Here is a 21,842-nt window from a genome sequence, read left to right as displayed (position 1 = left end):
AGTTTGGTGTCCCTCAGGGCAGGTAAATACCCGTTTTTTTTTCACCCTGGAGGCAGTTTCCATAGAAGCACACCATAGCTGCTCATCACACAGTATGTATTTGTGCAGCCCCATGGCTGGGGGGCCCCATCTCAGTGGGGTCCCCTCGCTCCTGGGGAGGGGAGCACAACTGGGCACCTCCTCTGGACTCACCTTGCAAGCCATGAAACAGCCCCTCTGCCTCGGCAGCGCATCCCCCCCTTGCCTCTCACCTCTTCCTCCCAAGGGCAGGCGAGCACCTGTCTCTCTGCCCTGAGCCCCTGTTTCTCCCCATCCTCGTGAAGAGCAGGAGAGGGGTCTGATGGAGGCAAACCCTTTTTTCGGGTCCTTCTTGTTAGCGGGATACGTGGGGTAGACCTGGGTGTGCTCCCCGGGTGCCGTGGGGCTGCTGGTAAAGGCAGGAGTGCCTGCAGCTGCCTGCGCTGCAGGAGGGCTCCAGCGGAGCCAGTGGGCAGCCCTGCAAATCATGATTTCACACGGCTACTCCAAGCTTGGCCTGCTGCAGTCCTGCGGGTGTCTGGTTACCTGGGGCTGTAACCCAGGGCCAGCCTCCAAATTCGGTTGAGTGCCTGTTCCGGAGCAAGGAAGAGGGCATGGGACTGGGCATCCGACATGCATCAAAACCAGAGTGCAGGATGTCTGGTGCAAAATAACTGAGGAACGATGACATTTCATTTTAAAATACCTGAAATATTAAGAAAGTGCCTTCGGGATGGGTGTCGCTGCTCCTTTTGCCTCTTGCGTTAAAATACATGGCTCGTCTTTATCAAGTGCGTTACTGGGCAGAGCTACCAAAGTCTTTAGTGGCCTACTGAAGACTTACGGAGTTTGTTCTTGGTATATATCAAGAGGCAAAGAGAAACAGCGGTGACAGTCGGAGGTTTGGATTTGTCACCAGTTTGCGCTGAGTTTTGTTCAATCAGTTGCATGCTTGAGAGTAAATTTTGGGTTTGGGTTATCCTTTTTTGCTCTGTAGTTCTTTTAGTTTGCATCATCTACTACTGCATAGTAGATTATTTGTTGAATGAAACCTTACTGGAATGTTTTATATGCTTACTACTTCTCTGCTTGTAAATATTTTATCTTGAAAGTGCTATTCTTTTATCCTGGATATAAATTGTTTTCATTGGCCCTCAGAGGGTCACTCAGGACAGGCAAAGTACCAATTGAGGTTGAGCTCTGCTGTGCTACTCGAGTTGATCTTGTCAGTAGAGTCTTGATAGAGTATCTAGATAAAATAGCAAAAGGTATTTGATTTTTTTCCACTTGGTCTGTAGGCTGAATTCAGACTGGAATTTGTTAGGTTTCAGTTTAGGGACTTCCTGGTTTTGGAAAGGTGTGGTGTACAGTACACATATTTCTATCTTACAGCAGCTCTTTAAATGAAAGGCTCTAGCTTTTCTTATCTCTCTCTTGAAAAGTGAAACCCATCATGTTTCCTGGTGTGATTTGCCCCTCATTTCCCAGGGGGGTTATCCTGCCATGTCATGCAGCTGGCTTGCCTGCAGTGTATCACTGAGGCGGCAAATTGCTTGCTCTCAATGGTGAAGTTAATAGCTGCATCGATGCTCTGCTTTTTTGTGTTATGTCGGAGCTCTATACTGTGGCGAGACAGCTGTAAAAGCGGCTCCAAAAAACTGGTGATACAAAAACTTGTGCACTCATTACAGAGGGTCTTCCAGCAATTTGAAGACTTTCATCTTTTACCGTTAATGATGCCAAGATGCATGTTGTCTAATACAGACAGGGCTGCCCCCTCCCTGCCGTCTCAGGCCCACTGAGATAGGTGTCCTGCTGGTGTATAACGGCTCCGGTGTGGGTTTTTTTCTCAACTTGTTTGGAAAGTCAGTAGTACAAACCATTTTCATGCATGCTGCAAGACGCGTTTAGCTTGCCGTCAGACTTTGGTTATTCATATAGCTCTGACTGGAAAATAAGGTGCATGCCAGAGGGAAATAACATCTATTCTTCCTGTTATTCTGTTCTGACTCAGCATTTTCATTCACCTACATAACTTTCATGTTCCAGTGGATACTTTTTTCTTTTCTTCTCTCTTCTATTATCTGTTGGTTTGTTGGAGTTTTTTTGTTTGCCTGTATCTCTTTCATTGTTCACTTCCCAATTAAATGCATTTGTTTGCTTGGGGTTGTGTTTTTCCCCTAACAAGAACACAAGTATAATTTCATATGAATCAGAGGGTGAACTGTTGATAATTTCTTCGTTCTAATGGCTTTCACAAAAGATACGGGGGTTTTTGATTGCAGCAATGCTGTGGAGATCCTAAAATGGATTTTAAAACGGCCAAATTTCATTACATGAGCATGAGGGTTGAATAAAATACTGTCCTTTCAGGTCCCTTTTTTAACTAGCCAAAATAAGCTGAATGAATGCTCTTTCTTTCCACTCTTGTATTTCTTTCTGCATTGCACATATCATCTTCCTTCCTTCTTTACTCGATTTTTCTCATGACCTCATTCACAAACTGTGTCACCATTCCAAGGACTGCTCCATCTTGGTCTCTGTCACCTCTTGGAGGCATGATAGAACTGACTTGAAGCTTTGGTGATGGTGTGATGCCCGTGGCACTATTGGCACCGAACCCTCTGCACATCTGCTGCTCTTCCAGCACTTCTTTCTGTGGCTGGTGCTCTTTTCTGCATAATCAGAGGGATAAAATGCATCCTAACAATTTGGATTCTGGCAAAATCCAAGATGCCATTTCTGAACAATTCTTAAATTTTTTATATACAACAAATATTTGAGAATATGTACATGTTTCTGAGAGATATCATGAGGTCACTTTTCTCCCTTCTCTTCTTTGCTCACAGTAGTTGGTGAGCTTTTAGCAACACAGTTCTTGCATGCTGCATTTATTCCTTCATATGGGAAAAAGTTATGCTAATTTTTAGTTCTAGTAGACTTGTCAGTCTGCCTGCATCCGAACCTAGACAGCACCGATCTGTAGTGAGCAGACTGCCTGAAGGAGCTCATTCCCAGCCTGAATGACTGAAAATGTCTTTTTAACATTTGCATCTATTCCGCACATTATACTCCAGGGAGTTTCTGCCTTGTGTTAGGTAAATAAATGAGAAAATAACATGTAGCAAAGTAGAAAGTAACTGTAAAGTAGAAAGTAACTGTAGTAAATTGTACTGCCAATATTAGAAGGGTATTTTTCCTTGCTCTGTTCAAACATGTGCCTAAACTGAAGCCACTTTATAGTTAGAAGAATACATGGGGCATTTATTTTTGTGGTGGAAGTAGACTAAGTCAAATGCGAGCAGTTCTGCCACCAAAGTATGCAAATATGCTTATCAGTTGTGTTTTCCTACCTGCCATTAGACAATCTATGCCTGCCTTTAAAAATTAATTTTGTGTGGATAGCACATATGAATTATTTTTTAAAGGCTCATAAATTGATATTTTTAAACTCTGTTTTAGTTGTGGCCTATTCAGCAGAGTGTACAGTCAACATTATTAAGTCAAAAAGTCAACTTATATGCAGTACATAGGATTTACTTATGCTGATGCCTTCGCTGAGAATTTAGTAAAGCATACATCCAATTTTAGTGGGAAATACAGGAATATTCCAAGAACTAAAAGTGCTTCAGCACTTGATCTAGTAAATCAGTCTACAAATGGAAATAAGCATGAGCTTGTGTTCAAATCCACAGCTATGTAGGAAACATTTAAATAGCACTTAACTTTGATACCAATAAAAGTTAACAGTGAGCTTAATGCCTCTTCTTGCCCAGGATGCTTTCCTGAGCCACAAATCTTGGAGCACATGATTATGGGTTGTTTCACTTTTGTGTTTCAGTGTGTTGGTAAGTAAAGTGCTCAGGTCTTTAATTTAAGAGGATGGATTGCTTAAAGATGGATTGCTTTGGCCTCTTTCTACCTGTGTGCGTGGGGTTCCCCAGGACCAGTCTGTGGGTAACCATGGGGTTGTAAGGCACCACACGTTTCACACCTTGAGCAGCAAGGATTGGTTCTGCTCAAAAAATAAAGCTGCCCAACCACTGACTTGGTTTAAAAAGTTGGGTGCTGTTGTCTGATTCTTGGCATTAGCTTAGGAATTAGTAGCAAGAATAGCGTGACAGTGAAGGAGATACCATGCACCTTCCTGGAGTAGTAAAGATTGCTCAAAGAGTTGTGGCAGCTCTCTAACAATCTACTTTTTATTAATCATGCTTTTCTGGTTTTTTTTGTTTGTTCGTTTTTTTACAGGGATAAGAAAGAAGAATCACGCTCCTTTAACCTGAAATACAGTTGGTAACTCTAAACATTCACCCTAAAAACTGCTTCTACAGTTTTCTCATTTTCTTGCGTCATCATACAAAACAAGTGTGTAAGTTTCTTGTTTTCTCCTAAATACCCCCCAGTTTTGGAGTATGCATACATTTAATTATGTGAGCAACACTAAATTACTGCATTATTTTCAGCAAAGTTGTTTTTATATTGAAGCCAATCTGCAGGCTTTAGGCATTGCCTCTGTGCTGGTGGCTAGCAGTGGTAGTGCCACTACAGCTGTTTGTAAAAACCAGGGTGTAAATTCATCAGTGTTTCGGTGTGGATCAATGCACAGCTTCGTCTGGTCCCTGAAATGTGTTGTGATGATCCACTGCAGTCCTGCAACTCTTAAAAAAAACCCCAAAGCCCTCAGCTCTTTCCCGTTGCAGTAAATGAGGGTCTTCCCCCTAGGTTTCAGTGACAATTTGTGATCAGATGTCTATTCTGTACTCTGTACTTCTGCACTTGGAATTGCAAACGGAGAGATCTGTGGTGCTAGGGTTATCTTTAGTGTCTATTTTTTGGCATGGTTCAAAACAGAGTGTGTAAATGTCAGAAAACCCATTTGATTGCTTTCGTTTTTTGTTTGCTCCTCTGTACTGTGTTGAACATCACAAGTTGCCTTAATTATGACAGTGTTTAAATAACTGGAAAGCCAGAAATTGAATGTAATATTTTTAGATCCTGGTTCTAAAGGAGAGGACAGCATTTATTTTTCTTTAAGACTGCAGTCTATTCTTCCTTAAATTGCAACATTGCTGAAAACATAATCCTAGTGATTCCCCTGTGAGAACAGTTTTTTAATGTTACACCCCCAATAATATGTAGTCATTTCTTTAGCTGTTGTTTGGCAGGTTTATCTGAGGACTACATCCACGCTATCTGTATTTGCTAAGAAAAAATTTCTCTTTTGAACAAGAAAATATAAAATAAGATTACTGAAAATGCAGTGAGATATATATGTCCATATGTTGAACTCTACTTAAACTGATTCTTTTGTTGACAGCAACCAGTTTGTCTCGGTAAAAGAGAATTGTTATCATGACAGTAAAACTAAACTACAATAGTGTGTGCTCTGCCCAAAATTTCAGCTCAGTGAAGCACTCTGGGAAACCAATAAATGTAAGATCGAGCCTAAATTATTTAGCGTAAAGCTTTCTTGAGGTAACAGGTTGGAAATTTAAAATCTAAATGCAAAACCCTGAAGTCTGTACTTAAGCATTTGCCCACAGACAGGATTTTCCTGCACCTGTTCTCAAGGTTTCCTGCTGCTAAGGAGGTTTTGGGGTTTTCCATTCTTAAAGAAAACCCCAGATACAGAAAACTCAGCTGCAACTGTCTTTAACCATACATGTGAGATTGTATTTCAATGCAATTTATTTGTTTACAGGCACAAATTGAAATTGCCCTCTGGATGAAATGCACTGCAAGTATACAGATAGTGAGTGATTTAATGTGTATCTTCTCATTTATCTTCATCGTTGTGGAAATTCAATGAAAAAATATTATTCTGACCCTTTTTAAAGAGCTTGGCATGCCCAGCTAGAGCATATAGCATGTAAGCTTAATCCCTGTGCTCTTCGGTTGTACAGTCTACAGTTATAAGCTTTAACTTTCTACCAGGATTCAGGCTGAATGCCTCTTAAAGAAAATGAATGCTGCTTCACCATTTTCATGACTGATAAGTCTGTAGATGTTATGACTACAGTATTGGTGTTAAACAAAACAGTACTTTGGACTGCAGGACAGTGCAGGTACCAGAGTAGATTGTCCACTGTGACATACACATGTACGGTACGTACATTATAATACTAGCATCCGTGTTTAAAAATGTTTCTGTCCTATCTTTTCCTATATCGGTGCTCGGAGCGAAGTTTCACATTGCAGTTTACAAGACAGAGGTTTGCACACACAAACTCAGGGTTTACAGTTTCACCCGGTGTACTTGAAAGGGAAAAAATGCGTAGAAAACAAGTGCCCAGGATTTCAACATATATTTGTTGGAGGAAAACTTTGCAGGGTTTTTTTCAACTGCCTGTGGAGACAAAAGCAATGAAATGAGGCAATACCAACACCTATTTATTTTCTCAGGGGAGATTTTTCAGTGGAATATGTCAATCCTAATGTCAAACAATGTTTGCTTAATTTTGTCTGTTACTAAAGACACTCCATGTTTGCCTCAAGGGGTCAGTTTTGCAAGGAGCTTTGCTTCGCAGACCCGGTCCAGCAAAGCCTTCACAGGCATCTCTAACTTCAAATATCTAAGCAGATTCCTGGGAATTTCAGCAGAAGTGTAGTCATTTATTTTTTTTTTCACAGATCAACGCAATGCTTTGCTGAACTTGGCCCAGAGTGCTGAGTGCCTTGCAGACCCAAGTTCCGGGTTCTTCACTTCATACATATAAAACTGGAGCTCTGGGCTTGAGTCTAGCTGGACAGATAATGCCACAAAGGTCGCCAGAAAAAGATCTGGCATTATGGTGCTCCTCCATATATACCCAGTGGTGAATTTCTTCAGCCGATGGGGTGATACGTAACCACATATCTTGGATTAGAGTCAAGCCCTCCATGTCAGGGTTCACAAGCTGCTAGTATTATATGTTTCATGGTGCAGTCATAGTATGTTACAGCTGAAATTCACCCTGTGTGCAAAGCAGGGCAAAATCCTGTGTACCACTCAAGTTCCCTCCCAACCCTGCTGTCAGGGTTCGGGGTCTGGAATGGACAGCCAGCCACTTCCATGCGTTTTAGGTCAGGATCCAATTAAAAGTTTGAGCGGGACTGGAGTGATGCACGAATGTTGTTCTGGTCTTTTGCGGCAGGGTTGGTTTCACTCAGTTAAATTTAATCCTTGGTGAATCACTTGGTGAATGATTTAAAATGTATTTATGGGTTGTGTGGGTTTTTTTTCCCTTGTCTGCATTGAAAGCTACCTTTAGTTTCTAGTGTTGATGGCCAAAGTGTCATTCCTTGTGCTTATAAATTACCATTGACTTGTGGCTACCTGAAATCGCATACTTTAAAAATGCTTGCGTTTTTTTCTCCTTTTTCTTTTTTTTTCTTCTTTTTTTTCTGTTTTCTTTTTCGTCCCTTTTTAAGGGGGTGGGTTATCAGTGTAAAGATATTTAAAAGTGCAGATGCGAAGTAAGGGTGATGATTGTTAAGAGGATGTGGGTGGTATGTCTGATGAGAGAGCGATGGGCTATAAGGCAAAGGGGAAAATGCCGTGAACGCATTGTGTTGATGATTGTTGCCTGTGGGGGGAAAAAATGAAAAAGAAGATATATAGCTGGAGAAAAAATGGACTCTTTGAGCTGCTCTCAATGTAGACGACACTGTGGCAAGTGCGTAACCGAAGCCTGAAGCGATCCCGCTGCAGGATGCCGTCAGCCTGGGATTGAAGGACAGCGGAGTCGCTCTGAGAATTGCACTAGCAGCGTGTTGCATGTCAGGAACACTTCAGTATGTCACAACCACGTGAGAATGGACTGTCTGAAACCGCTGAGTACCAAAGTTTGTAACTGAATGAGTTAGCATTTGTATTATGTTGGGTTTTTTTTTGAATGTTATGATAAATAAAATGTATTTTTCAGTAAAAGACAGACTGCAAGTAAGTCTGCAGTTCCCTGCTTGGTTGTATGTTCGCAAAATTACCTTTGCTGTTGTGCAGAACAGGTGATAACAGAGGCATTACTTGGTTCGTCGTGTAAACAGGAGCAGATGACAAGATTTCACCAGAGAGCAGATCCAAAACCTCACACCCAGAGTCTACCTGAGTTTGTCCCAGTGCTGTAAGTCTCTTTCTGATCTGATCTCACTGTTTATTCTGCTCTCTTAGGACAAAAGGAAGTTGGGGGCATTGCTTCATTTGACTCTCTTTGATTATTTTTTTTCCCCAGATGTAACTTAAATGAAAAAAGAACTCCCCACTTTCAGTGGACTAACTTTGACAGGTATATGGGTTTGGGTATCCAAAGAGCAGCATCTTTGTCTGTGGTAATGTGTTCAGAGAGAGCAATTGGTGGGGTGAATATCTTTTATCTGCTCATTCTCTATGTTATTTTCATTGTTCAATATTGTGATATGATCAAAAATAAGATTACTTTATTAGTGGATAGTAGCATTGCTTGAATTATTGCTAGGAAAAACCTTTTGTGTGTTCCTTCTACCCTAATGGAGATTGAGTGGCCTTCTGACATTAAGTCCAAATGTTTAAAAAAGCACAAGTCAAACACCAGAAAATCACAAAATAGACTTGAAAATTAAAAGATTGGTCCTGCAGGTTAAAAGAACACTTCCACTTCTCACTTTTCAGTATATAAGGGGCACATTACAATGATCCTCCTTTTAGTCGCATGCCCTAGATGCTTAAAGGAAAAGAGATTCTCACCTCATTATTTATCTGCAAGTAAGACAATATGAACACATCTACTGTGAGTTTGCCATATCATTCCAAGACATGGCCATATGGTCTTCCTACCTTGCTGTAAGCACAAGTTTGTTGGGAAAACAGTGGTTCGGTGTTTGTGACATTCTCTCTCTTTCTCTTTCTCGATTCTTTGAAATTTGTACCTTAGCATTGCATTTAGGATAGATATTATCAGTGACTTCACTGCTAATGTATAGTTAGTGATTCCTATATAGAGATGCAAATGGATTAATTGGACCCAAAAGACTTAAGAGAGGAATGAGAATAGATGTTTAAGGAAGAATTGGGAAAAGGGGCAAATGAACTGGGGAGAGCGCAACCACACAAGCTTAGCTTAACAGGATCAAGCTGGGTGACTGCAGGAGATGAAAGGATGGCCAAAACAGAACCAAATTAATAGTGGGTGTGTAGAGCAGAGAGAAAGGCCTTTAATCACTTTGTTCAAACTAGAGGAGTCTGAAATTGCAAGGGGACCTGGGATTGTCAACAGGAAAATTTGGGAACTGCTCCTTTGCTTTATTTGAAGAAGAGCGCCTGGAGCCTGATTTCAGTGGACCTCTGTAACGAGCTGTTCACAGCACTGCTGATTTCTCACGATAGATGGACATTTTAAGCGGAAACCTCTACAAAAGAGAGGTCCAAAGTAAATACACTGAGAGAAATGAACTCTAACCTTTCCCTAAGGGGCCCAGTGTTGCAGCCAGTGTTTGTCCAACAACAATGTACCTAATGCTACAAGAATACACTGAAATCAAAGTGAGAGGGTTTCTTATGATACCTTAAACTGATCTGAAAATTCAGGTGAAATATGTCTGGGATTTTCAGGGCTTGGTGGAGAAAATCTTACGGGTTTCTAAATAGTCTTCGAAACATCACTGGTAGGAATGACAAGACCAAAAGGTAGAAATGCAGCACTTTTTGTCAGAAGGAGTGGGACCAAAGCACAGTGAGAAGCAGATAATTCCCTGATGTCAGATCTAAGCAAGCTATCCAGGATAAAAAAAAAGCAGTAAAAAAAAAAAAAGAAAAAGCACCTTATTTTTAGAATTGCTGTCATCTTGGATTGTCGCTATTGAGAACAAGTAATCTGCTTGGCAAGCCCAAACTGTATCCCTAGTCTACCCAGCTGGTTTATTTTTGAGGTACCTTTGATGATAGTTACCACATTTGAATCCGGTGCTGCAGAGTAGTGCCTGCCAGCCCAGCTCTGCCACTGCCCTGCTTTCCATTGACCTCTGCTGGACAAGGCACACAGTTCAAGTTGAAAATGTGGTTAAAAACCTTGCTCAACCAGAACTTCTGTTTATTTTGCTATTTTAACAAATCCTCCTGTGTTCTAAGGTACAACTGTAGCATGCGTTATATGGGCTTGTAACTCCTAAAACGTATCTGTACTTAAGGACTGCAGTTCCTTCTACACTGTGTAGCCAGACAAATTCTCTACCAGATGCTCTCAATAAGTCAGAGTTGACTTTATAAGTAACATGTATTCACTGGAAATCTGGGCTAAGTATTTTATTAGTTGTTGCATGTGTGTTAACCCTAGCACCTTCCACTGAGTATCAATTAATTTTATTAAAAGTAAAATAATTAAAATTATGGTCTTGATCCCACTAACAAAGGGAAAGGAAGATGCTGTCAGCATGATGGCAGGCTACACCCATGCAGATCTGGTTGGTATCCATTATTGGTAGGAAAGAATACCAATTTTACCAGCAGTTGTTTATGATCAAGTGTTACAAAAATAATGATTAGTCCCTGTATCTGCGAACCTGTACTGCACTGATGGCTTAATTCATATCCTCACGAGAAGGTCTGCCTTCCAAACCATTGATCTTTCCGCACCAGAATATGTTTAGGAGTGGAGTGAGAAACTGAATCCTGAAATTTGAATATTTTTTGAAGAGTATATGAAAAATACCCTTTAAAAATTAGCACTCCTTGAAAGTGCAAGGGGAAAGTTTCAAAATCTCTTTTGCAAGTGGGTTGCACTGTTCTTCCTGTGATTTCCAATTAGAAAGGACTGAGCATTTGTTTGCTTCTCTAAACTTCACATATGAATTATTGTTTAATTGATACCATTGCTGATTATTTAAAAGTACACATAATAGCCATTATTAAAGATGTATGTTGCGTATTTGTGATTAATCCCCACTGATCTGATAAATGCTCATAGTGTTTGCTTTGGTTGTAACCCTAAGTGTGTTTTCACTTCAAATGCAGGCTTAAGCAATGTATTGATTTCACCTTATTTTTAGAAGATGGTCGGTTTTGTTGTTTCTGTAGCTATGGAACCCACTTAAGGAAGCTGTGGCCTTCCATTACCCAGCTGTTGGACTAAACCCCTTCTGGAATCCCCATTATGTCCAGCTGTTAGGGTCAGATAGCTTCAGAAGCAAGTGTATTAGGAAAAAAATTTTCACAGAAAGAGTGGTCAGACAGTGGAATAGGCTGCCCAGGGAGGTGGTGGAGTCACCATCCCTGGATGTGTTTAAGGGTGGTTTAGATGAGATGTTGGGGGATATGGTGTAGGGGAGAACTTTGTAGAGTAGGGCTGAGGGTTGGACTCGATGATCCCAAGAGTCTTTTCCAACCTGAATGATTCTGGGATTCTATAATTCTATGAATACCAGGGGGTATCCACGAGGACACATATCACTTCTGAAGGAGCAACGTAGGCCTCAGAGCCTGTTTGATTTAGTTTTGAGGGATGTTGTCAGAGCTGTGGAAGCCCCCAAATTGCCCTTACAGGCTGGTTGTCCCGTTCTGAAAGACTGGTTCTCAGTAGCGCAGACAGGCATACAGTTTTCCTCAACAAGCTCTGTCAGGGCTTGATGAGTAAAGAAAAAAGCAAAAGACACAGATGAGTATCTCTGGGAGACTTGATGTATTTAAGTTAAGCAGATCTGTTCATTTCACTTGAAAGAGAGTCACACCTGGTGGTGTTGGCCAGATACTTGGCAGTAGCTGGAATATCTTTTGTAATTGGAAAATATGTTATGCTTTTTTAAAAATGATGTTACATTATTTTTATGTGCCAAAGGGCCCCGTTTTACAGGCACACATTCAGATTTGATAAATTTGAGAGGGGGTAAGCCTTGCAGTGCGATTGCTGATATCAGGCACAAATCATACAGATTCAGATTATCTAGAACCTTTTTATTCTGATTTTGGGTTGTGAAATCATGGGCGAGCCTGGCAGACTGTTGATGCAAATTAGGATGTGGAGTTGAGGTCATCATCTGTTGATACCTCAATTCTCTACAAATGAAATAGTGATGATAGCTTTTTCATTGGGCCACTCTGTCCACCTTCTATATTTAGGGTGTCATATCACTGCAGAAGGACTCTGCCTCTTTCTAGGTGTGTGCATACTTAGCTCTGATCTTATTTTTGTTTTATATAACACAAATAGCAAGTAGTAATAACGAATGTAAAGGCTTGTCTTCAGTTTCAGTTCTTAAAACAGTAGTGGAGGTATCAAACAGTGTCTACAAAATGGATGGTGCAGACTTTGAGTGTGGATATTGAGGGGAAGAGACAGCTTTGTGGGAGACTTGCTGAAAGAAGGAGTGTGTTTGGGGAGGAGGGGAGGTTTGGAAGGGAGGAAGGAGAAGCTGTCCCTTGTTGAGGGAGCAGGAATGCCTAGGGATGGGGTGTTGCATAAAATCCTCAGCAGAGGAGTGAAAGAGAGCATTTAAGGTTGAGGATCAGGAGCAGGCTTGCTGGCAATGCTGGCCATGTTATTTTACAGTGTGGTGTCACTGCCAGCAGTGTTGGTACCGCTTTGGCCTTAACTCATTTCTGGTAAGTGTCAACACTGAAGAGGGGCACCTAGGTCTTACCCCTCCTCTGGGCAGAGGACTTGGGCAGACACCTCTGAACGTGGTGCATCCTGCTTGGGGTCTACACCACCCTCTGGAGAAACCTCCATCTCCTGACTAGAGGGGGAGTCCAGGACTTAAGTTATTGGTTCCTGTGTGGTAGTGAATTAAGTGGTTCCTCTTGCCCCTATCAATACCATTTCTTCCCCAATGAGAGGCTTTCCCAACCCAGAAGCTAATGGTCAAAAACCAAGACTGAAAACAAAATAATTTTTTCATATTATATTTTTACCTGTTTTATTTATGCTTGGACTAGAAGTGTGTCAGCATTTTCAGGAAAGACAACAAGCAGACTGTTCCATCCCATTGATAGCTTGATTTTTGCAGATTTCTGCACTCTTGTTTTTTTACAACACAAAAGAATTTGGAATTTTTTTTTAAATTCTTTTAATATATTTTTCTTTCATGACAACCTATGAGTTCTTCCTACCTAGTTTTGGGGGTTTTTTTGAAAAACAATTGTTCCTGGCTTTTTATTTTACTTTTTTGTGACTAGCACTCACCCACCTTGTCCTATAAAACTTAAATCAGATGGATCATGTCAGAGATCAGCTGAGCTGGGATGAGGTATATACTCTTTCTTAATCTGCAATGCTGTTGTAAATGTAAAACATATTCTTTTTACACAGGTCTTATGAAAACACTGCTTGAACGCACAAAAAGGTATAAGTCATTTTAATTAGAAGATTTGTATGAGTAGTGATTACTTTTTTGCATTGAAATATGTGCCTAACTTACCTAGAAGAAAATGTTCTGGCTCTGCACAGGCTTTGCTAGACTGTGCATTCAAAATGGATTTCTTTCAGGACCTTTTCCTTCATCATAGTTCAGAATTGCCTTAGTTGGTGCTCATTTTTTGAAATACATCTGCCTTGATTACACACAGGAATGCAAATTTTCAGGAGGCAACCTTGAAGAGCAACCAGTGTTGGCTTAACTCTGATCCTGGTGATAACTACAGAAATTATACCATTGATTTCAATGGGAACAGAATTAAGGCAACCATAAGTACTCCCGGAAATGTTACTCCACATTTTTAATCAATTGTATTTAACTATAGCAGTTGTTAAAAAAACCCAAGAAGATAAATAATAATAATAATCAAGCTGACTGCTTAAAAAAAAGGGAAAATCCTTTAAAATCATGTAAAATAAAACTTGCTTTTTTGTAAACAGGCAATACTGAGTAAGCAGGAATTCATGGTCCCATTTAGATGTTAATTGTACTTGAATATTTGAATGAGGATTGGTCATAGGCCTAAAACACCTAAATACTTTAAAATATTTTCATAAATAATCATTCTTTATACAACATAATTGTTCTCACTGCATGTCAAAAACATGGACTTCTGTATTCCCCAAGGAAGAAAAATGAGGGATTATTTTTGCTTTTGGCACAAAAAAGTAAAAATAAAGAACTGGCACCACCCGTAAGGGAGTGCATAGAATACTACCAAATTGGTCTTCATTTGCCTTAGCTTTTTTTCACAAAAGTCTTAAATATAAGTGAATATGTAAACACTGTGCACACACGGAGAGTTTGATCCTGGCCTGTTGAAATCAATGGCAAATTTCCCATTAACTGCAGTAGTGCAAGATCAAGCTCCAAGTTAGTACAGTACGTACAAGCCTAAGTCATTGAGGGAGCCATGGATTCAGGAAAGCAAAAGCTCAGGTGCTCGTTTCAAAACCAGTTGCTGGAGGAATCAGATTTTGCATCGAAAACCTTCCTGCACATGTTGGAGTTTTCTTGATGGAGAGGGTATTCGTTACCTGCCAACAGTTCTGCTTTCCCTCTCCTTGCAGTGTACCGTCTGCCAGAGGGTAGACTTTCATACTTAGTCACGTAATGCCTGTAAAGACACAATGTGGTAGTCTGGCATTAGCAAATTTATGCAAAACCTGTACCCTGTAGGTGAGCCTAGAGATGAACACTTTATGTACAGATGAGATTACTCTTCCACAATGTGTAGGTATATAGAAGATGTTTTAGTATCTGCAGAATAACAGATACTGTTTTCTTGGGATATCCTGGAGATCCTCAAGTTCTTTAATTCTTCTCAGGCTTACCATCTTTTGGATCAGAAAAGCCTGAATGGAAATCTGGCACAGGCTCTGCAAATGTTATCACCCTTAGGTCTTGACAAATAGGGATTAGGAGGGAGTAGTAAACCCAATTTCTCACATGGCAATGCAATTACTACTTTTTGGCTAGTGGAAAGCATCTTTTTCACCTTGTTGCACAGTTGTTTAGCTTTCCGGAATGTCGGTGCCTTAATAAAATATGATAGAACATGATGGTTGCAAGAGTTAGTTTACTTGCAAAACCAAATTAAAAAATTGGACTAAAGTGCACATTCAGAGCAAGTTGTGATCTTCAAGAACACCCTTTCTGAATCTTGGGGGTGAGGGACAGGGAAGAATGGGTTAGCAGAGAGGTTGGTGTGTGTAACAGCCTACACTACACCTGATTGTGTCAGACTGAAATTTGGCCTCTGTTGTTAATCTCTTGTGGCTGTAAAAAACAAAAGTTCCAGATGCAGCAGCTGGCTGGAAGGACACCTCAGAAATTGTGTGTTCTTAATTCTTACCTGAATGGAGACTCGACTCTGTCCATCTGCATACAGACTAAAAATGGGTACTGTGAAAACTGCACCGTGGAGATGAAGTCTAATGTCGTTTCTATTTCCAAAGTGGTTTCCACACCAGTTTTTACAAAGAAGGAATCCACCTCAGTGTTACCAGCTATAAACATGGCTACCCTGCAAATAAATTCAGGCATTACAATTAATTCCAAACACATTAAGGAAGAGGAAGTTAAATTGCAAATGGTCCTACCACCCATACATAAAAACTGCCTTCAAAGGAACCTGTTCTTCATGTAAAGGTATATGAATTCAGATGAGACCAGTGGGAACTGGTATTATCCATTTGGAAAGGAAAAGAGAAGTACAAATGTTCTCCCATGCACATAACTGTTATTTAATTTTAACTCATCTGCAAGTTCTTTCATATTTAAATTCTTCTCATTGGAACTACTGGGGCTCAGGAGCCTGAGCTCTCTACAGGTATAGCGCGTGCTGGGAGTATCTCACCTGTTCTTGATGTTGGTTTTGGATTCCCTGTACCACAGGCTGAATTCCATCCCTCCTGAGATGTCAATGGCCAGGCCGCCCAAGAACTCCGCGCTGGCCCTCGGCCCGGACTGCAGCTGAATCTCCTAGAGCCATCAGAAAGCACAGGTAACCCCTCCGTTACTGACTGCAGACCTCAGTGGTTTCCTTACTCCCTTTTGTACTGCAATCACGCCACTTGTGATTTTGCAGGAACAAAAAGGAATAGAGGGCTTTTCTGAAAGGGTGGACAAAACACCCCTGATGTACCTCGCTCCCTAGAAAATGGAATGAAGCTAAGGCAAGGTGCCTTGCATCCTTCCTCTCTCCCCTATGTGCCAGCTGGCATAATTTCTGTAAGGAGTATCACTGCAAGGAGTATCATGGCTTCTGTCCCCAAGAGCTACCACGCAAGCCTCGCGGTGGCTCTGCTAGCAGTCCAGCTGAGTCACATTAAACTCCTCGTTGGAGCCCCAGCAATGGTGCAGTGCAGTGTGACTTCTTCAGCACACCCGAAGGCAGCCCCGTACTGGCAGTAGGATGCAAAGTGCTGCAAGCAGTTGTGCAGTGTATAGTGGCTCCGAACCCACCGTACGGCAGGAATTATGTCTTCAGTGGCTGTGTGGCCAAACCCATAAGCTAATGCACCTTAATTGCCACTGTAATTTTGCATTTAATACATTTTTTTCCATCAAGTGTGCTCATAGCTTCTTGAAATCTCTAGGCTGGACTGGAAATGCATCACATGGAGTTCATTTCGGAAGTGGTAATAGAGCTCAGGGTCATGGCAGTTCATTAATTTTAAGTTTTGACACACGGCCAAGATTTTAAGGTTCACTCAGCTTGGTAATCTAACTCACTTTATATAGTTGTCCTGCTTCCCTAAGAACTAGTGGATTAATTCACTGTTTAAAAAGAACCATTAATTTGGGAAAAGTTTCTTCTGATCATGTCCCTTGTGTACAGGACACTTCCTCCTCTCTTCCAGCTGGTTTTCTCCCTCCTCCTGGGTTTCTGTGCCTGTGGTATTCTCAGCACCTGTAAGGCTGCAGGCATTTGCCGGACATATGCATACCCAATTTCCTCCCCCTTTTTGATGTTCAGGCACCTTAAAAGTTTCTCTTCTCTTCTCAGCTATTCAGTAGCCCAGTGGTTCCAGCTAATGCTGTCCCAAGATTTAAGAAAGAAGCAGGCAGAGACAGTCAGGCTTCCCAATCCCTATAGCAAGGAGCAACATTTGGGGAGGTTTTTATTCAGACCATTAAAGTTTTCCTGCCGTAATCAAGGACTTGGATAATTATGGTGGCTGTATATAGTTACTTCACCTTTTAGGGTAAATAAGCAATGTCTGAAACAATCTCCTTGGCAGAACCAACTTGGCAGTCAGTTGCTGCTGAAGTGGGCTTGTAATTTAATGTAAGAATGCAGTGGGCTGGCTGTGGTTTATAAATCCAGTACGTCCACAGCAAGTGTGGTCATATTGTGCTCTGATTTCCTATTTTCACCCAAGTAAAAATCATGGGTTGGAATTGTGGTCTTTCTGAAATCAAAGGGAATTTTTCTACTGACTGCAATGGAGCAAGGAATGCTCTACTTGTCAATGTGTTTAGTTGTGGACATAAAGTTGTTTTATGTTATTTTACTTTGCTTTTAATTTGGGCTGAATTGGTCGGTAGCCGTTAATGAGTGAGGAGGTAACAGCATATATTCTGGCAGAGAGTTGTACACACAACCAGGGAAGCAGGTATTTTTAGATGCATTGTCAAATTGGACCTAATAATATTAGAGTAGGTTTGGTTTGCAATGCCTGCACAGTTTAAGGCTTTAAAGACTACTGAGAATTAAGTCATGTTTGTCACTGAAACCATCAGAGGAGCTGAGGAGCACTTGTCTTGTGTTTTACTAGCTCATCTATTTCCTTATTTAGAGCTCAGTCCTGTCCTTCGTCTCATGTGCAAATCCAATCCAGGCTGATGGGAGGTGTAAATCACAGGGACCCAGCCTCCTTAGGAGCAGTATTTTTCTTTCCCTTCCTATTTTAAGCTTTGTGTGTCATTTGCAGTGGAAAATGTGATCCAAAAGATCAGAATTGGTAGTTACCGTTTAAAATGCTGAAACATGCTACCTTTCAGTAAAAAAAAGTTTCTTTGTGTACTGCACTGAGTAATACTGCAATGCAATGCAGAGATGGCTGAAACAGGCACTTCTTTGGGAACTGGCTATCTTCCACTGGGGTCTGACCTATTAATATGGTATTTAATTTCTCTGTGCTTCTGCCAGGTGTGTTGCCTAGGAGAAATATTAACACTACTGAACTTTAATGCAGGTGACTTAGGAGTCTCAAAAATGGTTTTATGAGAGCTCTTTATTTTATAGAGGGAATTATAACTTCTGGATGGTTATTCTTAGCCCTCAAACAACACTGTTAAGAACTGCCAATGGCTGTAAAATACACTCTGATTTCAGTTTGTGGAGTTATGTGAGAAAAGATGTTACAGAAGGTGGACGGGATTTTTGCTTTAGAAGCAATATTATTAACTTGGAAATCACCTCTCCAAAGTGTGCCTATTGTGATTACTGCAGTTGGAAAGTTAATGAAAGGAAGCTATTTTCCTCGGGGCACTTATTTGGTAGATTTGACAGCACTTTGAGTTTTGGTCTTTCTGTGCAAAAAGATCCTTTCAAACAGCAGCAGGGGAACAGAACTTTTCTAATATTTAAAAATCACTTTTCTCAAAATCAGGAGGCACCAATACAAAAATTGCAACCCAAATATTACATAAGTTCTTTTCTGACAATGCAACTGCCCCATTTTTAAGTTCCAGTCTTGGCTTCCAAGCCACCCTTTTGATGTTTGATCTCACCTGTGCTGTCTGTATCTTATGTTTGGTTTTCACCTGCTCTGAAATCACACTGCTGCCAGCTGTGGCACAGAGTTTTGATATCATAGAAAGTGCACTGTTTCCCATGCCTGGTTTTCTTCTTTGAAAGAAGATAAATCCACATTTGGCTTGGTTGTCTACAGTACAAATCTGTAAAAGGGCTTATGTTCTGGGCAAGACATGTCCATGCTGGCCAGGGAAAGTGGAGGTAGTACTTAGCTATCAAGAAGGCAGATTAATTATGGCTCTCTTGCATTGTTTTTCCTCAGTTCCAGTGTTAATGCCATTCGCACTTCCATTCTGACAGTGTTTTCTGGTACGGTTGTAATCACAGTCCAAGAACTCGACAGATGAAAGCATTTCTAACGAAGTTTAACTGGGTTATGTGGAAGCGCTCAAACTGTGTTGATGTTGCTGTTGACCTGCAACGTAGCTGTAAAACCATTCTTAGAAAGATGTGCTGTGTTCAGAACGCAGCTCAGCCTGAAGCTGTGTTCAACAACGCTTTAAACGATTTTTGCCTTTGTGGGGTGTAGATGTAAGAACAAGTGCCTTTTTGGTTGTGAACACACATTTTTGGTTGTGTCCACTGCTTGAGTCCCAAAGAACTGAGGCAGCAACTGTGCTAGTGGCAATTCAAGAGAGAGCAGGGTGGGATCCCATCTCATCACACTGCTGCCCAGGCTTCCAGACAGTCAGTGACTGACTGAAAATGTTACACCCTGATATTGTTAACAATGACAGGCAGCCTCAGCCCTGGTGTGCCCCAGACTTTTGTGAGGTTCTCCAAAGACAAGGAGTGCAGAATTTGGTTGGCAGAGCTCTCGGGGTCCCTGGCCAGCTGATTCAGCCAGGGTATGTATGGAGCTTGGTGCATGCACAGCAGTTGGAAATATTTAGCTCTGTAAGCACCATGCTCATATGCTCAGGACTGGACATGATTATCTTTCTCACCTCTGCAGTCTGTTAAATGAGTCATGGTAAACTTTTTGCCCATAATCTGCGTGTGAACTGTAAAGCATTGTTGGAATGAGCTTTAGTTAGCCGATTTGTGCACTACATGGGAAGCCCTCTAGGCTTATAACACTGTTATAAAGGGGCTGAGCTGGGTTCAGGGTGGGGACAGCTGTCATGTGCAGGGGTTGTTTCTGTGTAATTTTGATAAGACTGGATTTTCTCATCATTTGCTTTTGGCATTTTCTTTTGCCAAGAATTAAAGGGGAAAAGTAAAAAGTAATGTTTGAGCCTGCAGATGTTTCATGAGCTGAGTGCTGCTGTTAAATCCACAGGTTCTAAGGAGATCCCTGCTTAGGAAGAACAAAAATATCAAACCAAATGCTGGCCCTGCACTTTCATAGAAATGTCTAGATTTTCAGTCCTCTAATAATACATTACGTAGCTAATTATATTTTATATGAGTCTACATTTAAGCATAAAATTACCAGACCATTTGGGGTGATGATTGCATAAAAACTGTGTAATCCTCATTATAATTCCTCGTTTTGCCTAGCAATAAGCATTTTAAATTTGGACTTCTTAGCATTGTTCTTTGAAAGTTAGTTATCTAGGAAAGTTCAAGTAGCAATGATTCATTCATTCAGTACCTGACAGTAATTGCCTAATTGAACATAAGGTCTCTGGACAACTTGTGAAGAGGAAAACTTAGGTGGTCACATGGGACAATACTGTATTACAAGAACTGTGGGAGGGGAGGCCATAGCTGATAGCGATATGAGTTTTCTACAGGAAACTCTGCTGGATTTTCTTTTATTCAGTGTTACTTTGTTTTCTAGAATAACTGTTCTCACCTTTGTTCTAGATGGCTTTTCATGTAATTTCATTCTGGTTTTTAATACATATGACTTTTCTATTGTTCCCATAGTAAGAGAAGCCTATATCACAGTGATCAGGTTTATCAGTATTGAAAAGAAAGAAAATAGTATGTCCTACAGTAATGGTGTGGGGGAGGGAGCATCTGTGCTTAAGAGACAGAAAGAGAAGCAAACAGTGTGCTGTTAGTACCTGTGAATAATCTGTCAGGAGGACGAGTCCTTTCACCACGTTAATGGGATCTCCAGTTGCTGATAACATTTTAGACATTAAATCACCGTACCCTTGGAAAAATGTAACTGGCCTGAGTTGAACATCAAACAGAATGGCTGACATGCCAGCAAAGGAGTCCAGGTTTTCCTCGCCTTCATCAGGAGTTGCAGCTATTATGGACTCCAAACCTTGCGCTTCAATCACCACCTAAAAAGCAACAGTGATACAGAATCAATGACAAAACTCTGCCTGACCCAGGCTGTTAGCAACCCTACACATTTTCTTAATCTCTAAGAGCCTAACTCTAATTGATGTAGTTGTAGATGAAAAAATATGAGGTTAAGACTTAAGGGAACTAGGCAGAGCAGCTAGAAACATTGAAAATAAAATAATCTAATGGCATGGTTTTTTCCCTTTAGATGCAGGCAGAATTTGCCCACATGCAGATCACAATCCTGAGCTTACTTTTCTTTCAGACAAATTTTCCTTTATTCATATGGCTATTTTCCACAGACAGCTAGGAGTAAAACCCGAAGATGTTCCACTGCACAATTTTTGTCCTGCAGAAATTTAGGAGGATTATAATATTAAAGGTACTTGCCAACATTAAGAAAAGTCCAAAACAGAGGCATGTAATTTAAATCTCTTTGGTTTGTACATTTGATCTGCTCCTTGTATTTCCATTCTATGTTATACCCGAAACGCAGAACTTGATTTTACAAACTTGCAAAGCTTTTACTGATTACACCAGATAAACAGTATAGGCTTTAACTAGAGATGGAACTTGATATATGATACAGAACAAAACACCTGTCTTTTTGTTTAGGGCAAACATGTGCCTCATCGACTGTAGTGAGTTTCTTTTTTCCCTGTTACTGTCTTGTTCTCTGTCCAGTGCAGCAAATCGCAAGCATTAGCTGAATTGATTTAGAAGCTGTAAGAAGAGGACCACATACTGGCTTAGTTTTGAGGTACAGTATAGCAGTTACCTGGCTGGCATGAAGTTCAGCATTTCTATCAAAAATATGGATGTTCATGTTACTTCTCCTCAGAATGCCAGAGCCTGAATAGAGAATGTCAAGGCTGTATGTGGATGATACATCAGGACCACCTTAATTAAAAAAGGAAGAAGGTACCTGTGACTAAACTAGTGGATTAAT

General features: G+C 40.8%; 1 protein-coding gene and 1 long non-coding RNA gene across 2 annotated transcripts in view; one reads left to right on the top strand and one right to left on the bottom strand.

Moving 5' to 3' along the window:
* The window catches only part of LOC141942814 (uncharacterized), a 69,839-nt gene extending 61,893 nt beyond the window's left edge, over positions 1-7,946 (top strand). Inside the window, exons 2-3 of the long non-coding RNA XR_012628751.1 lie at positions 4,270-4,390; positions 5,723-7,946. This is a non-coding gene — a long non-coding RNA (uncharacterized LOC141942814). The remainder of the gene's footprint in view (positions 1-4,269; positions 4,391-5,722) is intronic.
* A 4,906-nt stretch (positions 7,947-12,852) lies between these two features.
* MTTP (microsomal triglyceride transfer protein) overlaps positions 12,853-21,842 on the bottom strand; it is a 29,019-nt gene continuing 20,029 nt past the window's right edge. The window contains exons 14-18 of the mRNA XM_074865102.1: positions 21,672-21,793; positions 20,662-20,889; positions 15,740-15,864; positions 15,236-15,406; positions 12,853-14,497 (exon numbers count right to left, since the gene is read on the bottom strand). Coding sequence (XP_074721203.1) covers positions 14,329-14,497; positions 15,236-15,406; positions 15,740-15,864; positions 20,662-20,889; positions 21,672-21,793 — 815 coding nt within the window. The 3' untranslated portion in view covers positions 12,853-14,328. The remainder of the gene's footprint in view (positions 14,498-15,235; positions 15,407-15,739; positions 15,865-20,661; positions 20,890-21,671; positions 21,794-21,842) is intronic.

This window comes from Strix uralensis, chromosome 4 (assembly GCF_047716275.1).
Source record: "Strix uralensis isolate ZFMK-TIS-50842 chromosome 4, bStrUra1, whole genome shotgun sequence".
Classification (NCBI taxonomy): domain Eukaryota; kingdom Metazoa; phylum Chordata; class Aves; order Strigiformes; family Strigidae; genus Strix; species Strix uralensis.
The sequence above is the reverse complement of the archived record's forward strand: the minus strand, read 5'-3'. Positions and strand labels throughout refer to the sequence as shown.